This window comes from Ammospiza nelsoni, chromosome 20 (genome assembly GCF_027579445.1).
Source record: "Ammospiza nelsoni isolate bAmmNel1 chromosome 20, bAmmNel1.pri, whole genome shotgun sequence".
Classification (NCBI taxonomy): Eukaryota; Metazoa; Chordata; class Aves; order Passeriformes; family Passerellidae; genus Ammospiza; species Ammospiza nelsoni.
Genome location: NC_080652.1, coordinates 1,828,182 through 1,854,494, shown reverse-complemented (window position 1 = coordinate 1,854,494; position 26,313 = coordinate 1,828,182). Strand labels below are relative to the sequence as shown.

At 53.6% G+C, this 26,313-nt stretch overlaps 1 protein-coding gene across 1 annotated transcript in view; it reads left to right on the top strand.

Moving 5' to 3' along the window:
- The first annotated feature begins 316 nt into the window (after positions 1-316).
- Positions 317-26,313, top strand: part of RGS3 (regulator of G protein signaling 3) — a 65,048-nt gene continuing 39,051 nt past the window's right edge. The window contains exons 1-9 of the mRNA XM_059486519.1: positions 317-430; positions 3,831-3,912; positions 4,661-4,766; positions 5,409-5,742; positions 6,344-6,383; positions 10,404-10,591; positions 12,473-12,556; positions 19,362-19,473; positions 25,578-25,618. Coding sequence (XP_059342502.1) covers positions 356-430; positions 3,831-3,912; positions 4,661-4,766; positions 5,409-5,742; positions 6,344-6,383; positions 10,404-10,591; positions 12,473-12,556; positions 19,362-19,473; positions 25,578-25,618 — 1,062 coding nt within the window. The 5' untranslated portion in view covers positions 317-355. The remainder of the gene's footprint in view (positions 431-3,830; positions 3,913-4,660; positions 4,767-5,408; positions 5,743-6,343; positions 6,384-10,403; positions 10,592-12,472; positions 12,557-19,361; positions 19,474-25,577; positions 25,619-26,313) is intronic.

Genomic DNA, 26,313 nt, shown 5'->3' with positions numbered 1-26,313 from the left:
CCGCTCAAACATCCTCCAAGTGTTTGTGAGAACGTCGCAATAACAAAGCGCTCCGTGCGCCCCAAGAATGCCACGGGAACAAAAGCCACATCAACAGAGCTGGGACTGGGGAATACTAAAGAGTTGACAGGAATTTTAATATAAAACTCTCTCCCTTCCTCGTCAGTGAGGGCTTTCAGGAAGCCTCTGGCTTATCGTGGAGCGGCATACAGCGCTCGCAGGGGCCGGGGAGGTGAAAGGTGGCTTCCTGCCATTCTTCTCGGGAGCTGGGTTCCCATGGGCGGTCATGCCAGCGTGACTGGGGCTCCTTCCAGAGCCAGCAGTCCGGGAGAGCCGCGGGAGCTGCGGGGTTTTCATGGGCTCAGGGGGCACAGCCATGAACCGCTTCCATGGGCTCTGCAAGGTGTGCTCGGAGCCGCGGTACCGGCAGGTCTGTATCCCTGCACCCACCCTGGGGCTGATCCCTGAGAGCCTGGCAGGTCCCTGAGAGCCTGGGAGATCCCTGAGAGCCTGGGAGGTCCCTGAGAGCCTGGGAGATCCCTGAGAGCCTGGCAGGTCCCTGAGAGCCTGGCAGATCCCTGAGAGCCTGGCAGCTCTCTTGCCATGGCTGGATGTGAGCAATGGATTTGTAGGGTTGGATATAGGGAATGGATTTGTAGGGCTGGATGTGGTGAATGGATTTGTAGGGTTGGATATAGGGGATGGATTTGTAGGGCTGGATGTGGCCAATGCATTTGTAGGGCTGGATATGGGGAATGGATTTCTATGGCTGGATGTGGGGAATGGATTTGTACGGTTGGATATAGGGAATGGATTTTTAATGGCTGGATGTGAGGAATGGATTTATAGGGCTGGATATAGGGAATGGAATTGTAGGGCTGGATATAGGGAATGGATTTGTAGTGCTGGATGTGGCAAATGGATTTCTATGGCTGGATGTGGGGAATGAATTTGTAGGGCTGGATGTGGGGAATGGATTTGTAGGGCTGGATGTGAGGAGTGAATCTGTAGGGCTGGATGTAGCCAATGGATTTGTAGGGCTGGATGTGGGGAGTGGATTTGTAGGACTGCATGTGGGGAATGGATTTCTATGGCTGGATGTGGGGAATGGGTCTGTAGGGCTGGATATGGTGAATGCATTTGTAGGGCTGGATATAGGGAATGGATTATGTAGGGCTGGATGTGGGGAATGGATTTGTAGGGCTGGATGTGGGGAATGGATTTGTAGGGCTGGATATGGAGAATGGATTATGTAGGGCTGGATGTGGGCAATGGATTTGTAGGGCTGCATGTGGGGAATGCATTTCTATGGCTGGATATGGGGAATGGATTTGTAGAGGATTCTTAAAGCTTGACAGAAAGCTCACATAGTATATGAACTTTGAGATAAGAAATGCTGGTGTAGAAATGTCATGGAATAGGACAGACGTTGTGAGAGGAATGGAGCTAGAAATAAGTTTCAGAGCATGGCCTTGTAAATAAGACTGGATACTTTGGAGAAATAGAACTATGAAAGATGCATTGTAGTGGGGCCCATGAAGGATAATTTTAGATAACTGGCTTTGAGGCATTTACAGCATGGTATGGCAAAAAGTTGATAGGCCAAGAAACACTTATAATGTATTGTAATTAGGAAATAATTAGCTTCTGTTTGTGATGGTGTGCATTATAACATCTCTATTGTCTCACCCTTCACATGAGACTGAAAATGGAATAAAAGTTTTTAAAATGCCTCTCAATTGCCCCATCTCTGGGTCAGAAAAGGGCATAACCTGACAAATGGACTCTGTGGGTGCTGTTTGTGAGGCATTGACTTGATATTGTTACAATTTGTAAATTACAGTGAGGGTAGAAGGAAAGCATCTTCACATGGATGCCTGTGGCTCATCTCTGCTTGTTGCTGCAGTGGAGAAATGGGCAGGGAGGGGTGCTTTTTAAATATATATAAATTATTAAAATATAGAAATATATACAAATATAAAAATAAATTTATTGTACAACTTGCAGGTAGCATGCTGACAGTAACAGTGGTAAGCTGCAAGGTGTTGTCTTAATTTCCCCCTTATTAGAGAAGAAGCAGAAGCTCTTTTAAAATTATTTTAGTGTTTTTGGGAGCCCCCAGCACTTGTTTCCTGTGAGTAGCTCACTGTGCTGGTTCCAGTTCTCCCAGTGCACAATGCCAGCTACTGCTTTTCCATGTGCAGGTCCCATTCTCCTGCATTTCAAATAAATATTCTCTCTGTGGTCTGGACTGGGATTCCCAGCTCAGGGTCAGCTTCTCCCTGTGCTCCTGAGCTCGTGGTTCAGGTTATTCCAAAGCTGCTGTGGGGGACAGCAAACACCGGGAATTACAAAAGCTGCAGAATTCCAAACCCAACTGCCCCCTCCTTGCCAGGGCTGTGGTGACCACCTCGTGCAGGAAAGCTGCTCTGCCTTGGCTGGATAACAACTGACTCTGCCTTGTCTCTTAGAGCTCCTTAAGTCTTTATTTTGAAAATTTCCTCTGCGTTTTTTGGCAAAGTTTGGGTACATCAAACCTCCCCACCCACCTCCCAGCTCGTGGCAGATGCTCATAGTTCTTTAGTTTCTGTGCATGGCAGCAAAAATGGGCAAAAATGGGCAAAAAATGGGCAAAAAATTAGCAATGACTGCCTGTGATAGCCATGGTGGTGGGAGGTGAGGAGCATCAGCAGGGAGAAGTGGCACAGGGCAGGTGGGGGGCAAGGTCAGCCAGCTCAGGGAGGAGTGGGAGATCTGACACAGGGAAAACTTTGGGCTGGGAAGTGCCTGTGGAGTCTCTGTGGTGAGAGAGATGCTGGGCTGGCTCCTGAGGTGCTGGAGATGAAATTGTAGGATCTGGAATATCCTGAGCTGGAAGGGACTCACAGGGACCATGGAGTCCTGGTTCATTCAAAGGTGCAGTGCCACCTCTTTGAGGAACCAGCAAACTCCAGAGAGAAAAATAGTGCAATGGGACTGGATCTGTGTTTGGTCCTGCCAGGGCAAGCCAGTTTCTCTTTTGAAGCCTGATTTTGTGCTGAGCAATCACACAGGGACAAGGTGCAGGGAAATGAAAGGAGTGAGGAACAATATCACCCCCTTGGCAACTTCGGCTGAATTCCTCATCTTCCTTCTGCCTGTTTGTTCTCAAAATAATACAGGTCAGATGTAGGATTTGTAATTTTCTTTGCTCTGTCAGTAAAACAAGCATCTTGACTGATGTCTTGGGGGCTAATCAGGTATTTAGAGGATCTGTCACGCTGAGCTGCTGCTGGAAGCCAACATCAAAAAATAAGGATAATTTTATTAATAAGCTCAATGCTCCTCGAATCAGGAGGAGAAATGAGCCTAAATCAACTCAGCATCCATCCTCTCCAAACTCAGTGAGGGAAAACACTCTCAGCCCAGGGAAGGGGTGATGCACACAGATGTCTGGAGGACAGGAGCGTGCTGAGCTCCCTCCGGAGCAGGGGAGTGCTGCTATTTCTGTCTTCTCCAACAGGAAATGAAATGTTTAAGTGATTTGCTTAGAGAAGTCAGTGTCAGGGCCAGACTGCCAGGTTTTCCTTTCCAATGGCTCCTCAGACCTTTCCTTACACTTGGGAGGGCTGGGAGCAGCGTGTGTGCTAAACAAACACTCCTGCGGTGTTCCAGAGAGCCTTGGCTCCATCTGGCACTGCCTTTAGCCCCCATTCCACCCTGGGGGTGTCAGGGACAGCCCTTCCCCGTCTCCAATGCCATGTGCCAGCATTGCCAGGGCTGTGGGGCAGTGTGGGAGGGATGATCACAGCCAGTGGCTGCTCTCCCACCTGACAGGTGTCTCCCTGCAGATCACCATCCCTCGGGGCACTGACGGCTTTGGCTTCACCATCTGCTGCGATGCCCCAGTCCGTGTGCAGGCTGTGGACTCTGGTAAGAGACTGGATCCTTTCCATCCCTCTTGATCTGAATCAATTCTTGCTCCTTTTTTGCTTCCCAGGCTGTGGACTCTGGTAACAGACTGGATCCTTTCCATCCCTCTTGATTTGAATGAATTCTTGCTCCTTTTTTGCTTCCCAGAGCTGGTTGTGGTTCTGGAGCTCCCATGCCTTGCAGGACTCTGGGTACCTCCAAGAAACTTCATTAGATGAATCCTCTGTTGCCTCTAATGAGGTCAGAGGCCCCTGGGTTAGCAGTGTGTCACTATTTTGGCAATGTTTTGCAGTAATTTGCAGAGATTTTGTTCCCTTCCCTCTCCAACCTGAGAACTGTCTGGGTGGGTGACCTTCAGAAATCATTTCAGGGGAAACAGGTCAGAGGGGATCAGGACTGTGGGAATCCTCAGTTCCCTGAATAGAACCTCTTGCTGTGGACCTGTGGGATGGACTGGTGTCTCCAGTGTGCTCTGCTGCTCCCCATTGCACCCCAGGAAACATGGGGATTGCATGCAGTAGCTCTGAGGGAGCACTGCTGGCTCTGTCCTGGTGCTCTGTGTGTGTGGATGTGCTCCAAGGTGAAGCTCCAGGTTGGCTGACCCCATTTCATTTTCAGGTGTGGGTGTCAGATGGGGTTTGGGGCAGTGAGGGCTGCAAGCTGTAGGGCTCTCTGGGGGTCTCCAGGGCTTCTCCTTCCCCTCCCATCACCCTCCTGCCTGGCAGTGACTGTAATTTGTCCCTCTCAGGTGGCCCAGCAGAGAAGGCAGGGCTGCAGCAGCTGGACACGGTGCTGCAGCTGAACGAGCAGCCTGTGGAGCACTGGAAATGTGTGGAGCTGGCACATGAAATCCGGTGAGTGCTCCCCAAAAACCCCAGGTCAGGGAGAGCACTGAGGGACTGAGGGAAGGGGAAAGATCTGAGGGATGCAGGACACTGGGAAAGGATTCCCTGGAGGAGAAGGAAGGATACAGGAAAGGATTCATTGGAAAGGAAGGATGCAGTAAAGGATTCCCTGGAGAAGGAAGGATGCAGGAAAGGATTTCTTGGAGGGGAAGGAAGGATGCAGGAAAAGATTCCCTGGAGAAGGAAGGATGCAGGAAAGGATTCCCTGGAGGAGAAAGAAGTACGCAGGAAAGGATTCCCTGGAGAAGGAAGGATACAGGAAAGGATTCCCTGGAGGGGGAAGGATGCAGGAAAGGATTTCTTGGAGGAGAAGGAAGGATGCAGGAAAGGATTCCCTGGAGAAGGAAGGATGCAGGAAAGGATTCCCTGGAGGGGGAAGGATGCAGGAAAGGATTTCTTGGAGGAGAAGGAAGGATGCAGGAAAGGATTCCCTGGAAAGGAAGGAAGGACGCAGGACAGGATTCCCTGGAGGGGAAGGAAGGAGAGGCTGGGGAGCACGGGAGAGGGGCAGAGGCTTTGGAGGGAGGAAGCTGCAGGGCTGGGTGCAGCACACGGGGCTCCAGCCCTGATTTCCCCACCCATCTGTGCCAGGAACTGTCCCTCGGAGATCATCCTGCTGGTGTGGAGGCTGGTGCCGCAGGTGAAGCCGGCCCACGAGGCCATGCCCCGCCGGTCCTCCTGCAAATCCGCCTACGACCTGCAGTCCCCGCCGCAGAAGCGGGAGAAGAGCGGCCCCGCGCAGGCCGAGCAGCGCCGCAGCTGCCACATCCTGTACGATGGCACCGAGGGGCTGGGGCTGCACACCTGGGACAGGTACACGGAGCTGGGCAAGCGGGGCCCGAACACCCTGCCCGCCCTGTCCCGGGTGCCCTCGACTGCCGACCAGAACTACATCATCCTGGCGCCGCTGAACCCCGGCAGCCAGGTACGGCTGGGGCTGTGCAAGGCCCGGGGTTGCAGCCTCTGCTGGGCTTGCTTCAGCCTTATCCAGCATCAGCTCTAAATACTTGCCCGTTTTACAAGCCACACCTCTGTCCCCTTTCACTGTTTTCCTAGAGCATTTTCCTGCTGCCTCCCCTCGGGGCTCACCCAGGGGTGTGGGGAGTGTTCCAGAGAGCCTTGGCTCCATCTGGCACTGCCTTTAGCACCCCTTCCATCCATTACCTGTGGGGCTCACAGTCACAGCCCACTGTTTTGTTCCCACTTCACAAGACCACACTGTCAGTCATTGCTCTCATTTTCTGCTGCAAAAATGATTTCCCCCCCTCTCTGAATTGCTTTGGCTTGGCTGGGTTTGGCATTTACCTCTGTTCTGGCTGTGTCACTGTCCCTGAGGCCTGCTGCAGGTGACCGTGTTCCCACTGCATAAGACCATACTGTCCTTCACTGCTCTCATTTTCTGCTGCAAAAATTATTTTTTCCCCTTTCTGAAGTGCTTTGGCTGGCTGAGTTTGGCATGTTACCCTCTGTAGCTGTTGTGTCACTGTCCCTGGGGCCTGACCGTGTCCCTGTCTCTGTCCCCACAGCTGCTGAGGCCCGTGTACCAGGAGGACAGCACCGCTGTGGGTGAGTGTGCCTGGGCTGGGACAGCTGCTCAGGGCACCCAGCTCCCACCTGGGCCTCCTGGCACCACCAGCTCCCTGTGCCAGCCCTGCAGAGCTGGGGCTGAGGGCAGGAGCAGCCCAGGGGCTTTGGGATCATTGAACCCAGAATCAGAGGGGAGCTGGGCACAGGGTGAGCCTCACATGAGGGGTCGGGGGAGCTCTCAGAGAGCTCTGATGGTGGGGATCTCTCAGGGCAGGGTGAGAGCTCTGAACATCCTGCTTCCCACGTGTTCTCCTCATCCATGAGGCCTTGCTGGGAGAGCTGATCCCCTGCTCTGAGGCTCCTGCAGTGCCCCAGGAGTGAGGGTGGCTGTGCCTCACATCAGTGCCAGCAGCTGTGCCACATTTGGGGAATATTCAAGTCCAGGGCTGCTGCAAAGTCTCTGGGCCAGCTCTCCTCAAAAAACCTTTGAAACATAAGCTCGTAACGCAAACCACATCTGTGAGAGGTGTGTGTGGGAGCTCCCTGGGGATGGTTGGACTGTGGGAAGAGTGGCCTGAGGTGGTGGCAGGGCTGGGCACTGCAGGAATCCAGGTCCATGTGGAAATCCCCCCTGTCTGCTGATGGATTTGGGAGCTTGGGAGGCTGTGCTTGCCCTGGCCTGGCTGGGTGCCCTCAGGATGAGCTGAGCTCCTGGAGGATGTGAACCCCTCAGCATTCCCTGTCTGGCAAACTTGGAGCTGTCTCTGAGGTGGGGCTGTGTCCAGAGACAGCCCAGAGTGGGGCTGGCAGAGCCATGGGGCAGTGCTGGGGGGCAGGAGGGAGCACTGAGAGCCAGACCCCCCTGCCTTGGGAGCTCCCAGCCCTGGAGCTCTGCACCAGGAGAATTTTCCACTCTCAGCTGCAGGGGATATTTTGTTCTGTGGATAATTGCAGCTCTTTCCTGCTGTTTGTGGGTCCTGTGAAAAGATGAGCTGGACCACGGGGACTTGTTCTTACAGTGGGGTGGGATTTGAAAGGCTTGGGCTTCTTCCTGTAGCAAATTTTGGATTTTTATGGATTTGTTTTTAATTATTTAATGTTAAGTTCAGAGGGAGGGAGGTATCAGTTAGCCTGAGCAGGGATGAAGTGTGGCAGCACAGAGCTGACATTTGGGTGTGTTTCTGTGCCAGGACCTGTGCAGGTGATTGTTTCCTCTGATAGAACGAGGTGATTTAGGGATAAGAGCAAAAGCAAATCCTGAACAGCCCAGACAGATCTTATCTGGCCTGTGCTGAGCTGTCTCTTGAGCTTTGATGTTATCTGCCAGTGCAACCAGGAAAAAGTGAAAAGGGAAAATGTCAGGGTTAATGCACTTAGAGGTGGAAACAAGCTCTGAGGTCATGAGGGTGCCCCCAGCAGAGGCAGCTGCTCCAGCCAGCAGTAAACAGCCAAGCTGGCTTCCCAGCCCAGGCTGGCTGCTCTGCTGCCTTTATCTGGGAGTAAATGTGCTATTTCCTAATGCTTAATGGAATATGTAATGCTGGGCAGCTTTGTGTGTTTGCTTTGGACCAGACCTTATCTGCCCTGGGCCACAGTCAGGAGTGTTTTGGCTCATTTCTGCCTGGGAAGGTGCTGGGCATCCCTCACTGTGCCAGGATAAAGGCTCTGTGGTGGGAGCAGGAGCTCCAAAAAGCTCTGGGTGGGAGCAGGAGCTCCAAAAAGCTCTGTGGTGGTAAAAGGAGCTCCAGAAGCTCTGTGGTGGGAGCAGGAGCTCCAAAAAGCTCTGGGTGGGAGCAGGAGCTCCAAAAAGCTCTGTGGTGGTAAAAGGAGCTCCAGAAGCTCTGGGGTGGGAGCAGGAGCTCCAAAGGCTCTGTGGTGGGAGCAGGAGCTCCAAAAAGCTCTGTGGTGGTAAAAGGAGCTCCAAAGGCTCTGTGGTGGGAGCAGGAGCTCCAAAAAGCTCTGTGGTGGTAAAAGGAGCTCCAGAAGCTCTGTGGTGGGAGCAGGAGCTCCAAAAAGCTCTGTGGTGGTAAAAGGAGCTCCAGAAGCTCTGGGGTGGGAGCAGGAGCTCCAAAGGCTCTGTGGTGGGAGCAGGAGCTCCAAAAAGCTCTGTGGTGGTAAAAGGAGCTCCAGAAGCTCTGTGGTGGGAGCAGGAGCTCCAAAAAGCTCTGTGGTGGTAAAAGGAGCTCCAAAGGCTCTGTGGTGGGAGCAGGAGCTCCAAAGGATCTGTGGTGGGAGCAGGAGCTCCAAAGGATCTGTGGTGGGAGCAGGAGCTCTGGGGTGGGAGCAGGAGCTCCAGAAGCTCTGTGGTGGGAGCAGGAGCTCTGGGGTGGCTGCAGGGAGGGAAGGAGAGGTGCTGGGGTCCCCAGGGAGCTGCAGGAGGGATGCTCATTCCTGTTCCTGGGACATCCCTGTGGGGGAGAAGGAGAATGCTCCAGCTCCTCACCTGGATGTGTTCAATCCCAGGGGAGAGCTCTGCCTGCAGCCCCAGGCTGGCTCAGTTCATCAGCTACAGGAGGAGGGAGAAAGGAAATATTGGTTGATTTTTCAGTGGGGCTTCTTCTGAAGGTGTGAATTTTGGTTAGAGAGCCATGCAGCTCCTGTTGGATCTGTTGCCTGTGAGTTTTAGGGCAGTTTTAGGTTGCCGGGGTCCAGCAGGACGTGGTCTGGGGTGGGAGGGTGCAGGAGGAAGGCTCCTGTAATCCTCCTTTGGGTGAGAATAACTCTCCTCAGGGAAGAGGGACAGACTGAAAGCCAGTCAGGCTGCTTGGGCCTTTTCCATCCCAGAATGTAATGCTGACAAACAGAGGATGATGTGATGCCAGCCTCATGAACAGTGAGCTCATCCTTTATAAATACACCCAATGTCTGAGGAGCCACTGCTGGCAGCAGCAGGGATTGATCCAGCCATGAGTGTTTGTGACTCCTGCCTCTTTCTCTGACACCTCCAATCCCAGCATCTCCTGAGAGCTGTCATTAACCCACTGCCCCACGGCATGGCATTACTGCACTTTGCTAATTCCATGGCCACAATGCAGAGCAGGCAGGGCTTGTGTGGATAAAAATGTTGAAGTTCCTCTCTTGGAGCCCCTTTAGGCCCTGGCAGGGGCTCTGAGCTCTCCCTGGAGCTTCTCCTCTCCAGGTGAGCACCCCCAGCTCTCCCAGCCTGGCTCCAGAGCAGAGGCTCCAGCCCTTGGAGCATCTCAGATGTCTCCTCTGGACTCATCCAGCAGCTCCAGGTCCTTGCTGGGCTGGGACCCCAGGGTGGGACAGAGCCCTGCAGGGGCAGACTCGGAGGGCAGAGCCCTGGTGGGATGTGCTAGCCTGAAGCAGAGCTTGCTGTGCCCTCCCTGGGGTCTGTTTGTACCTTCCCAGCTGTGTCTGTGCTGCTGGTGGCACCCACTGGAGTCCTCAAGCCACCAAGCAAACAGCCCTGGAACAAACCCACCCAGGGGCCTCTTGTTTGCTGTGACAGTGTTCACAGGGGTTCTTGGATGAGGGAAGAGATGAGGATCTGACTCCATGTTTCACAAGGCTGATTTATTATTTTATGATATATATTACCTTAAAACTATACTAAAATAATAGAAGAAAGGATTTCATCAGAAGGCTGGCTAAGGATAGAAAAGAATGATAACAAAGGTTTGTGGCTCGGGCTCTGTGTCCAAGCCAGCTGACTGTGATTGGCCATTAATTAGAAACAACCCCATGAGACCAATCCCAGATGCACCTGTTGCATTCCACAGCAGCAGATAACAATTGTTTCCATTTTGTTCCTGAGGCCTTTTAGCTTCTCAGGAGGAAAAATCTTAAGGAAAGGATTTTTTATAAAAGTTGTCTGCGACAGTTTGCCATTAGAAACAATGGATCAGTGCTGTTATTCCTTGAATCCCTGGACTCCTGGGTAGCTGAGTGCTGCCTGTCCCTGCAGCTCCTGGCCCCAGCAGCTCCCCAGGGTTCCCAAGCCCTGCTCCAGCCTGGGAGAGCAGGACTGAGCTGGAGTGACAGAGCTGGAGCTCCCTCCTCATCCTGTGCTTCCTTCTGCCTCCTGTGTCCATCCAGGGAATGGCTCCAAAGGGAAATCCCACACGGGCTCTGGGAGGAAATCCAGGCTGATGAAGACTGTGCAGAGCATGAAGAGCTATGGGAACTACCAGAACTGCACCATCGTGAGGCCTCACATCCCCCATTCCTATGGCACCTACGTGACCCTGGCCCCCAAAGTGCTGGTGTTCCCCATCTTTGTGCAGGTCAGTGGATGTGCTCACTGCCCAATCTCACCCCAAAGTGCTGGTGTTCCCCATCTTTGTGCAGGTCAGTGGATGTGCTCAGTGCCCAGTCTCACCCCAAAGTGCTGGTGTTCCCCATCTTTGTGCAGGTCAGTGCAGCCTCAGGGCTAGATGTGCTCAGTGCCCAATCCCAGCTCCAGGGAGTGCCCAGCTGGGCATCCATGCCAGGATCTCCCTCCTAGCAGAATCCCTGCCATGCTCAGCTCTCCTCTGGAGCTGGCTGCACTTGGCACAGTGCTGGGCTGACCAGACTGGACAGTGCTGGGGGCTGTCTCAAAGGGAATTATGTCCTGCCCAAGCAATTCTCTGTTGGATTTTTGTTTCTCCTTTTCAGCTTTCAAATGTGGCCCTTGGTAATTGGGTCAAGAGGAGGCGTCCCAGCTTTTGGGTTTCAGAGATGACTTTGGAATTGCAGATCAGTGTGGTTCTTCTTGATGGTTCTTTGTGCTGTCAGTGTGTGCAAAGGGGTTTTAATTTAGCTGTGGTCACATTAAAATTTGGGCAGCCAGGGCCTCACCATCCTCACAGGGAAGGGTTTCTCCCCAGTATCCCATCCATCCCTGCCCTCTGGCAGTGGGAGCCATTCCCTGTGTCCTGTCCCTCCATCCCTTGTCCCCAGTCCCTCTCCAGCTCTCCTGGAGCCCCTTCAGGCCCTGCCAGGGGCTCTGAGCTCTCCCTGGAGCTTCTCCTCTCCAGGTGAGCACCCCCAGCTCTGCCAGCCTGGCTCCAGAGCAGAGGACAAGGATTCAGAGCAGTAATGGCTCCACAGGGGATATTCTGCCTCTGCAGGTCCATGAGCTGTTTTAAAAGAACAGCCTTGAATTTGGTGGTGGTAGCTCTAACTCCCTCCGTGTTCTTCATGTGGCCAGAACCCCAAAAATCTCATCTGCTCCATGTATTTTAGCACATTGCTGATGAATCCCTTCCTTTCTGAGCCTGTGGGGAGCCCTTTGTCCTCCTGTGCCAGTGGCAGTGGCACTGCCACCTCAGCCCAGCCTGAAGCCATGGTCCCCATTCCCTGTCCCTCCTGCCTGAGGGCAGTGTGGGCTGGGCTGGAGCTGGGGCTGGTGTCTGATCACCCCCTCCTCCCTGTGGCCCCTGGCTGAGCCCTCAGCCTGTGTTGGCAGGAACACAACTGGAACTTTCTGCCTCCTTACTCCCAAAGCTCATCCTGGGTTGTGCCTGGGATTCTGCCCCTTCAGGAGCTGCTTTGTCCCTCTGCAGTGTCACCCTGCAGGGCCTTGTGCAGATCCCTCCTGCTCCCACTGTGCTGCTGCTGCAGGAGCTGATTTTCCCCCTGGCACTGTCACCCTGCAGGGTCCTGTGCAGATCCCTCCTGTTCCCACTCTGCTGCTGCTGCAGGGTTTGTTGTGCACTCAGGACACCTGAACCTGTCCCATTCTCCAGCACTGAGCTGGGTGTGGCACGGGAAGGGACAGGAATTCCCAAAAGTTGCTTTAGGAGTGATGCACACTATCAGGTACAGTGCTGGTGCCTGAGGGACGTGGGAACCTGCCTGCCAGCCCTGTGGTTGTGCTTCCTGCTGACAAACACCCATCACCCCCCTGAGAGCAGCCCTTGTCAGCTGCTGCTCTTTTCACAGCTGGGCTGCTGGAGGTGTGAGTGCAAGGCTCTGTTTTCTCCCCTCACTGGACTGCAGACTCTGTGTCCTTCTGAGCGCAGTGAGGGGTGGCGTCTCCCCGTGTGATTACAGCTCAAAGTGAGACAAAGAGGGTTTGGTGGGTGGAAAGTGTATCTCACTAACCACACTGCCACTGGAAGGTGTGACTGTTTCTTTTGTTTCCTTTTTTTTTTTATTATTATTTTCCCATCCAAATGTAGCCCCTGGATCTTTGCAACCCAGCCCGGACTCTGCTGCTGTCAGAGGAGCTGCTCCTTCTCGAGAGCAGGAACAGAACCACACAGGTAAAACTCTTCACTTTGTCTGGGGTCTCCAAACCTGCTGCTCTGCTGTCTTATATAGAGGATTGAATTGTAGAATCACCTGCTTTGGGTTGGAAGGGACCTTAATGCTCATCCTGTCCCATTCCATGGGCAGGGACACCTCCCACTGTCCCAGGTGCTCCCAGCCCTGCCCAGCCTGGCCTTGGGCACTGCCAGGGATCCAGGGGCAGCCACAGCTGCTCTGGGCACCCTGTGCCAGGGCCTGCCCACCCTGCCAGGGAACAATTCCTAACTCCCAATATCCCATCCATCCCTGCTCTCTGGCAGTGGGAGCCATTCCCTCTGTCCTGGCATTCCACAGCCTTGTTCTTGTCTCCAGCTCTCCTGGAGCCCCTTTAGGCACTGGAGGGACTGGAAGGGATTCCTCATTACATTGAGAAGGGAAATGTTTCATTGTGCAGTGATTATATTGATATGATATTTGGAAAGAATTCTGGACAGCTTATTGTGGGAAAAACTAAATATCAAAATTCTTTTGTGCTAGAAATCAACTGTTGTTCCTGTTGCCTTTGGGCTCAGAGAGGAAACTGTGGGTGGCAAATGCACATCAGTGACAGCCCTGAGGCTCAGGAGGAGGGGGTTTGAGATGTTTTGTGCCAGGTTAGAGAAGCACAGAGTGGTTCAGGCTGAAAGGCACCAGGGGAGGTCATCCAGCCCCATCCCCTTGTTCAGGATCCCCTGAAGTCACTCAGGATTGTGTCCAAATGGCTTTGCAGCATCTCTAGGGAAGGAGAATCCACTAGAACTAGAAACAGACAGAGAACTTGCTGCAGATGTTCTCAGAATTTCAGTTCCTGAAACAGCTCACGTGTCCTGCCCAAATTCCTCTCGTTATTCTTACTTCAACTTTCCCGCCATGTTGTTGGAGAGCTGGTGGAAATCTGGGGCACAACAGGACTTTGGCACCCTGGGGATGAGACAACTCTTACCAAACTGGCAGGGTTTGGATATGTTGATCATGTTTGCTGCTGGCTTCACTTGCATCCAACTGCAAAGTCTGCAAAGCCTTGGAATGTGGGAGGGAGGCAGAGCCCACTCGTGCACTGCTAACCTGAAACATTTCTTCTGGGGCAATTTCAGAGGATCTCACAGAGTAATCTGGGGTTGAATTCAGTAGGAGTGAACAATGTGTCATCTCCACAGATCTTAGAGAAAGTTCTGCTTCACTGTTTTGAGTTTCTGGGTGGCCAACAGCAGAAGGCCTGAGCCAAGTCCCACCACTGGCCAGTACAAACCAGCAGAGGGTTGTGCTAAGTGACTCCTCTCTCTTTCTGGTTTTCATTGTGTAATTCATCCTTTGCTTTGACTTGAACAACTTTTCCTTTTTTTCTGCCCAAAAGTACATGAAAATACATCAAAGCACATCAAAATTTCCATGATTGATTGGAAAACATGGTACTAACTTTTAACTAAACCCCTTTCCCTGTCTGCCCTGCTGTCCTGTGCTGCTCAGGATCTTGTGGGTACCTGCAGGACTGAAACCCAAGAAAACTGCTGGTTGTGTGGCACAGCTGTGCTGGGTGGCTTGGGGGTGCAGCTGAAGGCAGGGAGCTCCTCCTGGCTGGGTTGGTTGACCTGCCTTCAGGCCAGACACAGATATTTGGAGCAGCAGCCACATCTGGAATATTTAGGATAATTAATGCTGTTTGCAGTCTGGGTGGGGTATTTGTGCACGTGGGGGGGATGAAGAACCCCAGGGCAGGTGTGTTTGGAGGAGCAGAAACCCCACTGTGGGCAGGGTGAGGAGGAAAATGTCTCAGGAAAGGACTCTGCTTATGATGCTCTTGGGATGAGCTGGAGCTGGGAGAGTCTCAGGTTGCTGTTGATAATTGCTGCCCCAGATGTGCAGGGTGTCTCTGCTTCAGCCCGTGCAGCTGAGGAACGAGTCTGGACTCTTTGCTTTTCGGTCTTGAGGTTGTTTATTAATTCTTATCTATAAAATTTTCTTTCTGCCCAGCCGAGATCTGCTCAGCAGGGCAGCCACAGGCACTCTGTGCTGTCCTTTTATACTACAAACTACATATAACATATTTACACTTAATTCCCAATACCCATCACCAGTGTTAGACAGTGAGCTTCTACTCTAAACCAATCCCAAAGTGCCAACATCACTGCAGAAATGGAGAACAAGAAGAAGAAGAAAGAAAGGCTGGACACGCCCAGATTCCTCTATCTTGTCCCCAAAACCCCCATACCAAAAATCCTAAAATCTACATTCTCACCCTGTGATCATTTTGTTATTACACCATTCAAACCTGTGTGACTTTCAGTCCTCATACAAAGCTGGTAACTTGCTCCAGGGGTCACAATCAAATCCCCAGGTGCTCTGGGCTGTGTGCCAGGGTCTCTGAGCCCCCTGACGGGGTCCTCAGCAACTCTGGACACCCAGAGGGATGGACTGAGTTCTGACAGGAGAGGATTTCCCAGCTGGAGCTGGTGCCAGGGTAGGGCAGGGTGCAGGCCAGGGGTGTGAGGCAGTGTTTGGGAATGCTGCTGCCCTGTGGCTGTGCTGTCTGGGTGAGCTGGCACAGGGGCAGGGCAGCAGGGCTGAGTCAGTGGGGTGAGGAATGAGCAGTGCTGAAGGGAACAGCCCGTGGTGCTGAGCCCAGGCTGACAGGGACAGTGGAGAGAGCAGGGCTGGGATGTCACCTGTGGCCCTTGGGAAGGGCTCTGTCCTGTCCCAGTGTGTGGCACAGCCATGGAAGGCTTTGTGGAGCTTGTGCAGGTCTCTCTGGAGTGCCAGGCTCTGCTTTGGTCCTGCTGGGCTGTGAGGGGAGAGAACCTGAACGTCTGCAGCCAGCAAGGCCTAAAACAGCCTGGACACCACAGGTGCAGGAGGGCTCTGGCTCCTCTCTTTGCTGGACTTGAGTTCTTTCCCTCTCTGATGCCTGGGCAGAGGCTGTCTTGTGTCCAACCAGTCCTCCCTTCCTTGCTCCATGAGGTTTTCTGTTTTCCCACTGCTCTTCCCACACAGCCTCTCTCCAGCTGGGCTCCTGTGCTTTGCAGGATTGTTCTCTGTGTGTTATTAATCTGTTTTGCCTGAGAGGCTCAAGACAGGAGGGCCTGGGTGCAAGGACCAGAGCTGCGGCTCCTGCTCCTTTCTTTCTTTCCCAAACCCCCAGAATCTTTTCCCTGTGGCAGTTTCCACATCAGGCACTGCATCCTTGTCCCTGAGCAAACTCTCTCCCATCTCCTGAAGGAGTCAACCTATCTCTCTGGAGGCTTGCCAGGGTCTGTCCTTTCCCTGACCTTACCTCTGGGGCAATCCTTATTCAGGCCTTAATCACATCCTGTCTAGACTTTGCTGCAATTCCCATTTTCTGGCCTCCTGAAATCCCTCCAGCCCCTGGAGTGCCAGAGGAGCCAGCAGGGGATGGCCCACGGGGTGTCCAAGGTGGCCTCTGGCCTTGTCCATCCATCTCCAGTGGACCTGGAGTTCTCCCAAAGCCCTGAGGTGTCTGCTCAGTGTGGGCCATGCTCCTGCCCTCCCTCATCCCTCCTTTCTGCCACTCTGGCAGGGTCTGCAGGTCAGGATGGATGGATTAACTGTCTAGAAGCCTTTTCTTCTGAGTCCTGCAGCCTCGTGGATGGGCTTGACTGGGTTAATTCTCCTCTCTAGAGCAGGAGGCTTTCTCCTCTTTCTCCTCTTTCTCCTCTTTCTCCTCTTTCTCCTCTTTCTCCTCTTTCTCCTCTTTCTCCTCTTTCTCCTCTTTCTCCTCTTTCTCTCTCCAAGGCTGCATTTCTGGGCACCTTTTCACAGTGATTTTGTTGCCACATTTTTCTTCTCAAGGTGTGATATTGGCTCCCTTCTGCCCCGGGCAGGGCTCAGTGGCAGTCCCAGGGTTATCCCCCTTGGGCAGCACACTGACCCATTGGTCCTGCCTTCCCTCTTGGCTTTCGGTTTCTCCTCATTTCCCTCTTTAAATGTGTCCCTGTCTCCTGTGCCAGTGCTTTGCCAATCATGTCCTGTAGCTGCTCAGGTCCCTCAGCAGAAGAGCTTTGCTGTTTGTGGTGCAGAGCACACCCAGATGAGCAGTGTGGGGACATCAGGGTCAGCTCTATGAACCTTTCCCCCTGTAAAATCTGTTCAGACCCCCCTAAAAGTCCATGTGACAATGGCCATTGGCCTCAGTCACTGCAGCAATGACCCAGGGTGCCCATCCCTGTCTTCAGAGAGTCCTTCTGTCCTGGCAGGTCCTGGAATTCTGACTCTGGGCTAGGAAATTCTGCTAAATACCCAAAGCTACTTTGACCCTGCAGGGAGCAACTCTGGTGAATTCTGTGACTTGCCTGGGTGAGCCCAGACGTTGTGTTTGTTGTTTGTTTGCTCTTGGCTTTTAGGAGCCCTGTGGTTTCTCAGGGTAGATCTGTTTGCCGAGGGCTGTTACAGACAGGTCACAGCCTGTGAGAGTGGGATGGCAGCCCAGGGCAGAGCTCCATGTTACTCCTCCAGTCTGCCCTTACCCCTGCTGCCCTGGGCTCATCCCTGAGGCCCCTCCTCAGCTCTCAGGTGTCCAGGTCTAATCTCTGGGTCTGCCAGAGCCCCAGGCCCACAGTGCTGAGCTGTCCCTGCCTCTGTCTCTGTCCCTGTTCCTGCCTCTGCCCCGTCCCTGTCTCTGCCTCTGCAGATGGAAGGGGCACTTTTATTTTTCCTCCCAACAGCCTGGAGGAGCAGAGGCACCTCTATCAACTGCTCTCAGATCAATTGTCTTCCTGGAAGCAGCCTCTGACAGAGATTCTCCTACAGAACCTGCACTTTTGTGCTTTTACCTTCTACATCCTGAATACAATTTGTCCAATTTTCCTGTAAAAGTTCAATACCTGTAAATTCTTAGCCATGTAATTCCATTTCCAAGATTCCCTATTGAAACTTGCTTGGCTTTGAAGTGATTTTCTTGCTGCTCCCACTCTTTTTTCTACCCTTTAAACTTCCAGAGGCAGTAGGTTTTCAGTTTCTTTCCTCCATTTCTGTGTGACTGTTAGCTGATCATGCTTTTATCTCCTTCACTTTGGGTTGCTGTTCCCAAAATCCCTTCAGCATCTCTTCTTTGGGGTTGAGGGGCCTGAGATGGCACCAGACATGTCCCAGAAAATGGCACAGCTTTGGCACAAGGTTGGCATGGGCTGAGGGTTGTAGTGCAGTTTCGGCCAGGTTATTCCTTGTGTTACCAACAAGATCAGAAGGAATGAAGAGGGTGGATGTGGGCACAAGGCCAGCAGAGTGTTGAGAGCAGAGGAAGGGATTTTCCAAATAACACAGACAAGATTATCCCCTCCCTGGTTTCACTGTCAATTAAAGCTCCACCAGCAGCTTTGTACTTACTGAGAATGCCACAAAAATGAACTTGCACTGCAAGGAGAATTCTTGTGGCAAGGGCTTGGTTTTGGATTTGGAGCCAGATGCTCTTCCCTGAGGTGAGACTCCCCAGCATGTGACAACTGTTACCCAGCTTGTCCTTCTCAGGATGTGTCCATCAGCCACAGACACAAACTGTACTGTCAGCTGAGCAGAGTCACCTCTCTGTGCCCCCTCCCACCTCTCTGGGGCTCTGGGTGTTGTCTCCTTTTGCTAAAAGACCACAAACCCTTCCTTGCTGTGGCTCAGTGTTGCAAAACTTTCCCTTTGTTGTGGGAGGTTTGGGGGGCACTGCAAGTGCCTCACCCTGAGCAGGTCTGGCACCCACTGTGCCACTGTGCCAGTGCCACCTTGCAGCCGCTCCCTGGCTTCTCTGGTGACCAGGGCACGGCTGGGGCTGGGCCAGGGCAGCTCAGGCTGAGCTCAGGGCAAGGCTCTGCCCCCAGAGGGTGCTGGCACTGCCCAGGCTGCCCAGGGAATGGGCACGGCCCCGAGGCTGCCAGAGCTCCAGGAGCCTTTGGGCAGCGCTGCCAGGGGTGCCCAGGGTGGGGCTGCTGGGGGGGCTGGGCAGGGACAGGGGCTGGGCTGGGGGATCCTGGGGGGTCCCTCCAGCTGAGGACATTCTGTGATTCCATGATTCTGTGATCTTCGAGGCTCTCTGTGTGCCCCAGCTCCTGGAGGCCAGAACAGGCTCACACCAAGCTTCTCATCCCTGGGGGACTTCTGGGTCCAGGATCTCCAGTGCAGTGGAGAAACCCATTCTTATTTTCAAGGTCCATTAATCTGAACTAATTCACTGGGGACCTCAGGCAAGTAAATGCAGGGACAGCATTTACTGTCCCTGGCCTGGAGGAGCCCCCAGCCCCTGGGACACCCAAGGCTCTGCTGGGGCACAGCTCTGGGACACTCTTGGGTGGTGTTTCCTGTCCACCCCCACAGTGGTTTGAGGTGTCAGGTTTGTCCCCTGCAGCTGCTCTCTGTGGTCCTGCTCTTGTAAAAACCAAACTTTACTTTCTCACTGAGAGCAGCGAGGGCGATCAGAGGGATCAGATTTGCTTTCAGGCTGCAACTTCTGCAGAGTGCTGGGATTAGTCGGCAACTTCTTCCCTCCTCCTGCTGTGATTTGTGACTGGTGTAAGTGGGAAGTGACAGGAGGGAGCAGAGGGTGTGTTTGTGTGGTGTGGAACTGCCAGGCAGGTTTATCCCTCCTGTCACAGCACTCACCAGCCTCAGGAAGCGGCTGCCAAGTGAGGGGAGCCTCATCCAAAGCTCGCTGGGTGCAGCAGCCCCTTGGGAAGGGCTCTCTGGGCTCCCTGGTGCCTCTCCCCAGGGCAGGGGACATTTCCAGGACACTCAGTGCCAAGAGATGAGCTCCCTATAGCTCCTCCTGTGCTGCTCCTGTGCTTCCAGGTGACTCTCTTTGTCTACTCCGACCTGCTGCTCTTCACCAAGGAGGACGAGCCCGGGCGCTGCAACGTGCTGAGGAACCCTCTGTACCTGCACAGTGTCAAGCTCCAGGAGGGTGAGTGTTTGCAGCGGCAGCTGGAGGCATTTTGGGGTTTTTCTGGCTGCTGGCTGCAGAGGTTTCTGGCCAGCAGCACCCTGCTGTCGTGGTGCTTCCAGGTGATCCTTGCTGGGGTGCCAGCAGCACCCCTGCTGTCCCTGCATTTACCTGGGAGCTCCATCTCCTGGGACACCTCAGGAGCACCCAGGCCCTTTCCAGCCTTTCTGGGTGCATGGCTCAGGGTTTGGGCTGGCATTCCCCAATTGGTGTCACACTGTCACAGCAGGGACTGGCCAAGGCTGGGAAAGGGAACTGAAGCCTTGAGGTTTCCCCCATGATGCCTCGAGGGAGTTCAGAGATTGGCTCCAAGCGTGGCTGGCCAAGCTCTGATGACCTTGACTTTGCTACTTCTCTCTTGAGCTGCCCACGGTTTCCCTGTTGCTCACATCCATCCCCCTGCTCACCCCTCAGGGGAGGAAAGAGCAAACCCTCAGAGCAGGGCTGGGGACCTTGCCCTCACCCTGCACTTTGGCTGACATCTTTTGTGTCCAGCTGAGGGCTCAGAGAGGGCTGGGATGACTGGAAATGGGTTAATTCAGGCTGTACAAAAGACTGCCTTTAGCTCTTCGTGGTCTAAAGAGGAATAAGGGAATTGCTCTACCACATCCTATTTGCTATGGTGGAGCCACTTGTTGGCCCTGGGCCCAGTTTCACCTTATTCCTTGTGTGCTGTGGTTGCTTTTGGGTATGGGCTTGTTTTATGTACAGTTACCTGAGTGTGCCACAGCTCCTCCTGCAGCCCAGGCAGCTGCCCTGGGACCCCACAGGGAGAATCAGGATGAGATTGAAGGAGAAACTTTCCTGTCATGAGGTTGGTCAGATATTGAGTGGCGCAGAGAAGTTTTGTGATCTCCGGTCCTGGAGGCATTCAGGACTCCTGAGTGCCCTGCTCTGGGTGCTTGGTCAGGGATTGGACTCCAGAGCCCACCAGAGAGGCCCCTTAGAACCCAAATTACTCTGGAAGTGATGAGCAATGTTTTATGCAGTCCTGTGGCCTGACCAAAAGGAATGAATCCAGATCTGGGCTGCTTCTCCAAAGGGATCCTTTTCTGGGTGAATTTTGCTGCTTGCCATGACTTTCCCCAGCTGAGCCACGAGCCCTGTGGATGGGCTGTGTCTCTCCACATGCATCACGTTGCTCTGAGCTCAGTGCTGGGCACCACGGGCTGCCTGTCACTTGTTATTTCCCATTTCCAGCAACGTTTCTGTTTCCAGATGAATTCCCTGACCTATTTGGTGGGAGCAGAAGCACGGGGGAGGGAGATGGGGCACCACAGCCACGAGCCACTGAGAAAAGCCATTGAAGCCTCCCTGGGCTTTGCTGAGTGTGTTCTCAGCACTGCTTATTTCTAAGAAAGGGACAAAAGAAATTGTTCCTTGTTAAAGTGCTTTTGGTCAGCTCCTGGGCTGTGTGTGTGCTGCCTCTGGCTGCTCCCAAAGGCTGGGGAATAGCTCTGCTTGGAGAAATCAGCATCCCTGCTGCTGCTCCTGGCTCTGCACAGGATTGTGCCTCCTCACCTCGGGCATGGGGGATTTATGGGCAGTTTTCTGCCACTTATTTCCTTGTTGCCATAATAACTCGGCTGGATCCTGTTTGGAACAGCTTCCCGAGGCTCTCCAAAGGAGATGGGGTCCCTGCAGCCCTGAGCCACCCCCCGTGCACTGGGAATCCAGCCCAGCTGCTGTTCAGGCAGCTCAGACCCTCCTGCTTGGGGCAGGGCTGCTTCAAAGGCGGCTGGAGAGAGCCGGGAGCTGTCTGTCCCTCTTGGCAGGGGTTTGCTGCTGCTCTCCTGAATGACTGAGAGGCCCATGAATAGGAACAGGCGTGTGGCTGCCTCCAACAATTGAGACATCTCCGGTGCGCTCAGGGCCATTGTGCTGTTTCCTGTTCCTGCTCTGTGCGAAAGCAAATCAGTCTGATCTGCCTCACAATGCTGCCTCTTCCTGCTTTACAGCCCAGCACGGGCTGATGAGCTGGCTGCAGTGACACAGGGCTGGCTTCCTCAGCAGCCACTGTGGGAATTTCCACACACCGGGATCCTGGTTCCCCCCCAGTGGGTGTGCTCAGCTTTGGGACAGAGAGGAGTTTTCCTTTATCCCCACTCTGGGAGCCCATCCCCAGCTGGAATCCTGCAAACAGGGGCTTCTTGACATCCCAACTTCTGTGTTGTGCAGCCCCAAGATGCTCAAGGGGCAAAAGTGGGATTTAAGGGCCTGCTGTTCTTCCTTGGGATGCTGGGGAGGACCCAGGGCTTGCACCCTGCCAACACTCCCCAGTGGATGAGCTTGTCCCCTCCTGCAGCTGGGTTTGGATGTGCTCAGCAGCATATCCCACACACCAGGGCCTGGCAGCACCTTGTCCTGGCTGCTGGGTGCAGTCCCAGCCTGGCTGAGCAGAGCTGAGGGTTTGGGCTCGGGGTGCCTGCCCTCAGCAGGGCACTGCCACAGCAGCAGCACCAGCTTCCCTCTTTGCCCATCTTTCTGACCCAACACCAGCCATGCACCCCCAGATCCTGAGAGCAGCAGGTGCTGTCCATGGGCTGCTCAGGGAAGTGGCAGAGGCAGAGAGGAGCTGCTGTGCAGTGTGGGTGTGCAGGACAGGGCTTTGCTGGACAGGGAATGTGTCCCTGCAGAGCTCCCACTGATTCTCGTGCCCAGCCTGGCACAGGCTCAGCTCACGTCACTCTGGAAGGCAAACCAGCCCCAGCTCAGCACATCAGGAAGAGAAGGAAATACCTCCAAGTGAGCTTTTCCCTCCTGCTTATTTCTTCATAGCATTTCCCTGACTTTGGCTGAGGGAATGTGCTGTGCTGCTGTCACGAGAGCAGAGCTGGGGATCATCCCAGGTATCTGCCACCTCTTCAGTGCCAGCTTGTGCTTCTCCAGTGTATTTCTGGGCTCTGGGCACATCAGGCTCTGCTGCTCCACCTTGACCCTCCAGAGACATGGAAGGAATCCTGGCAAACCTGGTTTGTGGTGGAATCTGCACCCAGGTCAGCCCTGCCTGGCTCTGCCATTGCCCTCCAGCCTCCCCCTGTGCCCTGCCAGGGATCAGCCCTGCCTCAGCCCAGCTGCTGGGATGGGCAGCCAGTGCATTACTGAAGCTCTCCCTAAAGGCCGGAAAAAATGGGATTTGAGCCATTCCTTAGCCCAGACTGGCCCCCTGCTTTGTGTGTCCTGCTGGGCCATGTGTGGCAGTGAGTCCTGGAGGGACAGGAACAGCAGCTGCTGGCTCTGGAGGCTGCTGGTGCCAGGATTCACAGCTCAGGGGAGAGGAATTTGAAAGGGAACTTAATTCTGGTGGGTTTGCACCTTGTCAGGATCACTTGTTACCTCAGAAAGAATCCCCAGAGGCCCAAGGGGAGCAGGGTCATTCCCTGGGCTGGCACACTCCAACAGGACATTTCTTTATGAGGATCCTCACACTATGAAAAGAACGTTCACTCTTCTGTGAAAATGTAAAAAGTTTAATAAAGGACAATAGGAGACAAGGACCATGGAGCAAAGGTTATTAAGGCTGGGTGCATCTTGGCATCTAAGTGTTATCTTTGGGAATACCCCTTAAATACCTTTTACTTACATCAGCCCTTTGCATATTCACAGACCCTTATGCATAGTAAACTTTTCCTTAAATTAGTTTACATATTTTAAGAATTGTTTAGCATATCTGCTCCTCGAATCTGTTTTTTAAGAGTATGTGTATTTTTTGGTTGTGGTTTTAGTCTATTTTTATTATTTCTAGGTTTTGGGTCTTGGTCCACACTGTGACACTCTATGGTGAATGCTGATAGTTGGCACATCTGTAGTAGGTGTCTTCTTCATATGTTTATTGAATGTTATCTCATCTAAGAAGGCAGTTTAATGCAAGTATAGCTATTTCACTAGTATGTCTAAGCTTAATTAACAACAGAAATAAAAACTGTATATTTATAACAAAGTTACTTTAACACTACTGATATAAAATCCATTTTAATATTTGCAAAAAGCCAATATTTTAATATGTATTTATAGCAACATCATCAGGGAAAACCTGGCTAAAGCTCTTGAAGAAACACAGCTGGGATGTGCTGTGACCTGCTGTGCCAGTCAGCCTGGAGGGGTCCTGGGGCAGGGCAGAGCAGGGCCCAGCTCAGGAGAAGCAGGAGAGGATGGTGGGCTCGTGGTGTGCCAGCAACAGGCACAGATCCTGCTTCCAAACTCTGCCTTTCCCAAGGGGAAAAGCACAGGGTGAGGGGCTCCAAATGCTGCTGGGAGTGATGGGAGAGGGGCTGGGAGCACTCAGGCACTGCCATGGGGGCAGTGGGTGTTTGTCTGTGTGCAGGGGTGAGGGATGGGCTCCCAGCCAGGCCCAGCTGCTCCTGCTGCCAGGATCCAGCACCCTCCCCTCCTGGGAATGAGGATTTGGAGGGGCAGCCCTGGGGGAGCACAGGGAAGATTTTGGGAACACCTGAGAGGGCCACAGCAGCACTCCCAGTGGTGCTGGGCTCCAGCAGCCACTGTCACACAGTGTCCTGGTGTCCCTGTAGGGATTTTCCAGCCCAAATCCTGCAAAATGCATTAAAAGTGAAGCTGGCAGTGGAAGCAGAGCTGTGACCCCACAAAGGACAGCTGGAATGGACACCCAGCAAAGGGCTCCAGGCCAGTTCTTCCTGGGTTTCACGTGCCCAGGGAGTGACTCAAGAGGCACACGAGTCCCTCAGCGGGTCACAGCTCTTATCTGGACATTTGGGCTGCTGCCTGCAGCAGGAGAATTGTTTTCCTCCAGGGAACAGGGTGTTTCCAGCCCTGTGCAGAGCCTGTTCCCATCCAGCAGCTCAGGCTGCTGAAATGAAGCAGAGCTTGTGCTGACACCACTGGCAGTGGGATCTGCAGCCATGCCCAGGCTGCAGCCCAGAGCTGCTGGCACAGATAATGGCATTAGGAGGGTCAGGGAAGCAGCAGCCCCACGGTGCTGCCAAGGGCAGAGCTGCTGTGGAGGGGCCAGCCAGCTCCTGGAGAAGGGATGTCCTGCTCTGGAAATGGGCTGTCCTGCCCTGGAGATGGGATGGGATGTCCTGGAGGAGGGATATCCTGCTCTGGAAATGGGCTGTCCTGCCCTGGAGATGGGATGTCCTGCTCTGGAGATGGGCTGTCCTGCTCTGGAGATGGGCTGTAATGCTCTGGAGATGGGATGTCCTGCCCTAGAGATCCTACTCTGGAGATGGGATGTCCTGCTCTGGAGATGGGATGTCCTGCCCAGAGCTGAGGTGACCCTGTCCTGGGCAGTTCCATGTCCTCCTGTGGGTTGGTGTGTGCCTGGAGCTGGCTTCCCTCGAGGCTGGGGACACACCAGGGCCAGGTAAATCCTCAGGAATGCCTTTTGGTTGGGTGCAGGGAAGGCTGGACCTCCAGGATCCCTTGGCTGGGTCTCCTTGGTGTCCCCATGCTGGGCAGTTTGTCCTCAGCCCAAAGGAGCAGGATGAGCTCCTGCCCCTGCCCCATCCTGCTGCTTCCCATTGCTCTGGGATTTGGCTCCATGCCCTTGCAGAGGCAGTGCCCCAGCTGCTGGCACTGGGGGAGGCTGGGACAGACAGCAGGACCACCAGGACCCCCAGGACCACCAGGACTTGGGGCAAGAAGCTGGGAATGAGATGCAGGAACAGGAGTTTCTCTGTGAGTCCTCCTGGGAGCAAAGTGCCCCCAGGGATAGGATGGAGACACCCATCCCTGATTCCCAGGGTGGCTGTGTGGGTGCTGCAGGACCTGTGCAGCCCCTGGGACGCTCCCACAGGCTGCAGGTGCCAAGGCAGGCTGGGCAGCAGGGCCTGCAGTGCCTCTGAATGCAGCAAACCCTTTCCAAAGGAGGAACCCCGGGAGGATCCCTGCCAGGGCACTGAGCCCCCGCAGGGCCCCGCCGTGCCCGGCCCTGGCAGATGCCACATACATCACCCAGCTCACAGCCTGGTACTGGGGACAACAAGCACTCATTCAGGGCTGTCTCTCAGCCAGTTCCTCTGCCAGTGGTTCCTCTTGCAGAAATGCAGCTGCAGCTTCGCCCTGATCCTGGTTTTTCTTCCCTGCAGGTTCAGAAGATCGCAAGTTCTGCATCCTTTACCTGGCAGAGGTGAGTGCTGCTGATTTCCACTTTAACCTTCCAGTGAGAGCTGGGCAGGTACTGACAGCTCTGATCCTTTTTCTTGGGCAAGGAGCACTGAAAAAATTGATTTTAACTTCTCTTTAAATGAATTTGCCAGAAACCTGGAAAAGAAATGTAATGGCTGTAGAATATGTGAATAAGAAGCTGCTAAAAGGAGCTTGGGCAGCACTAGGACAGGTTTCTTTATCCCTTCTCCCTGTGGATCTTTCTTGAGACACCTCACTTTTGTTTTCTCTTAGGATTCTTACCCCTGGGGGCAGATTTCTTTGCCAAGTGTTTTGTCATTATTTTTAGGCACCTTGCTTTTCTTGTCTTCAAACATCCAGGTTTGGAGCCCTCAAATAAAATAAGGAAGCCCAGTGTGAAAGCAAAATCACAGCTGTAAACCCACATGTGGCAGAGTGCTCTAAGCAGCTTTGGAGTCACCAAGGCTTTGGCACAGTCCCTTTTGTCAAATCAAGGACTGTGCAGAGTTGGTTCTCACTGCACCTCCCTAACCATTGAAGGCCATGGGGTTTTTTTTTGCTTTTGACTTTGCTGTGTTCCTGCTTTCAAGGCCTTGCACTCTCTGAGGTGGGAAGGTGGGTCTGGGAAAGCTCCCCAGGGCACAGAGGAGAAAGGCAAACACTGCTGAGCAGCCCTGTGCTATAATGAGCCATTGT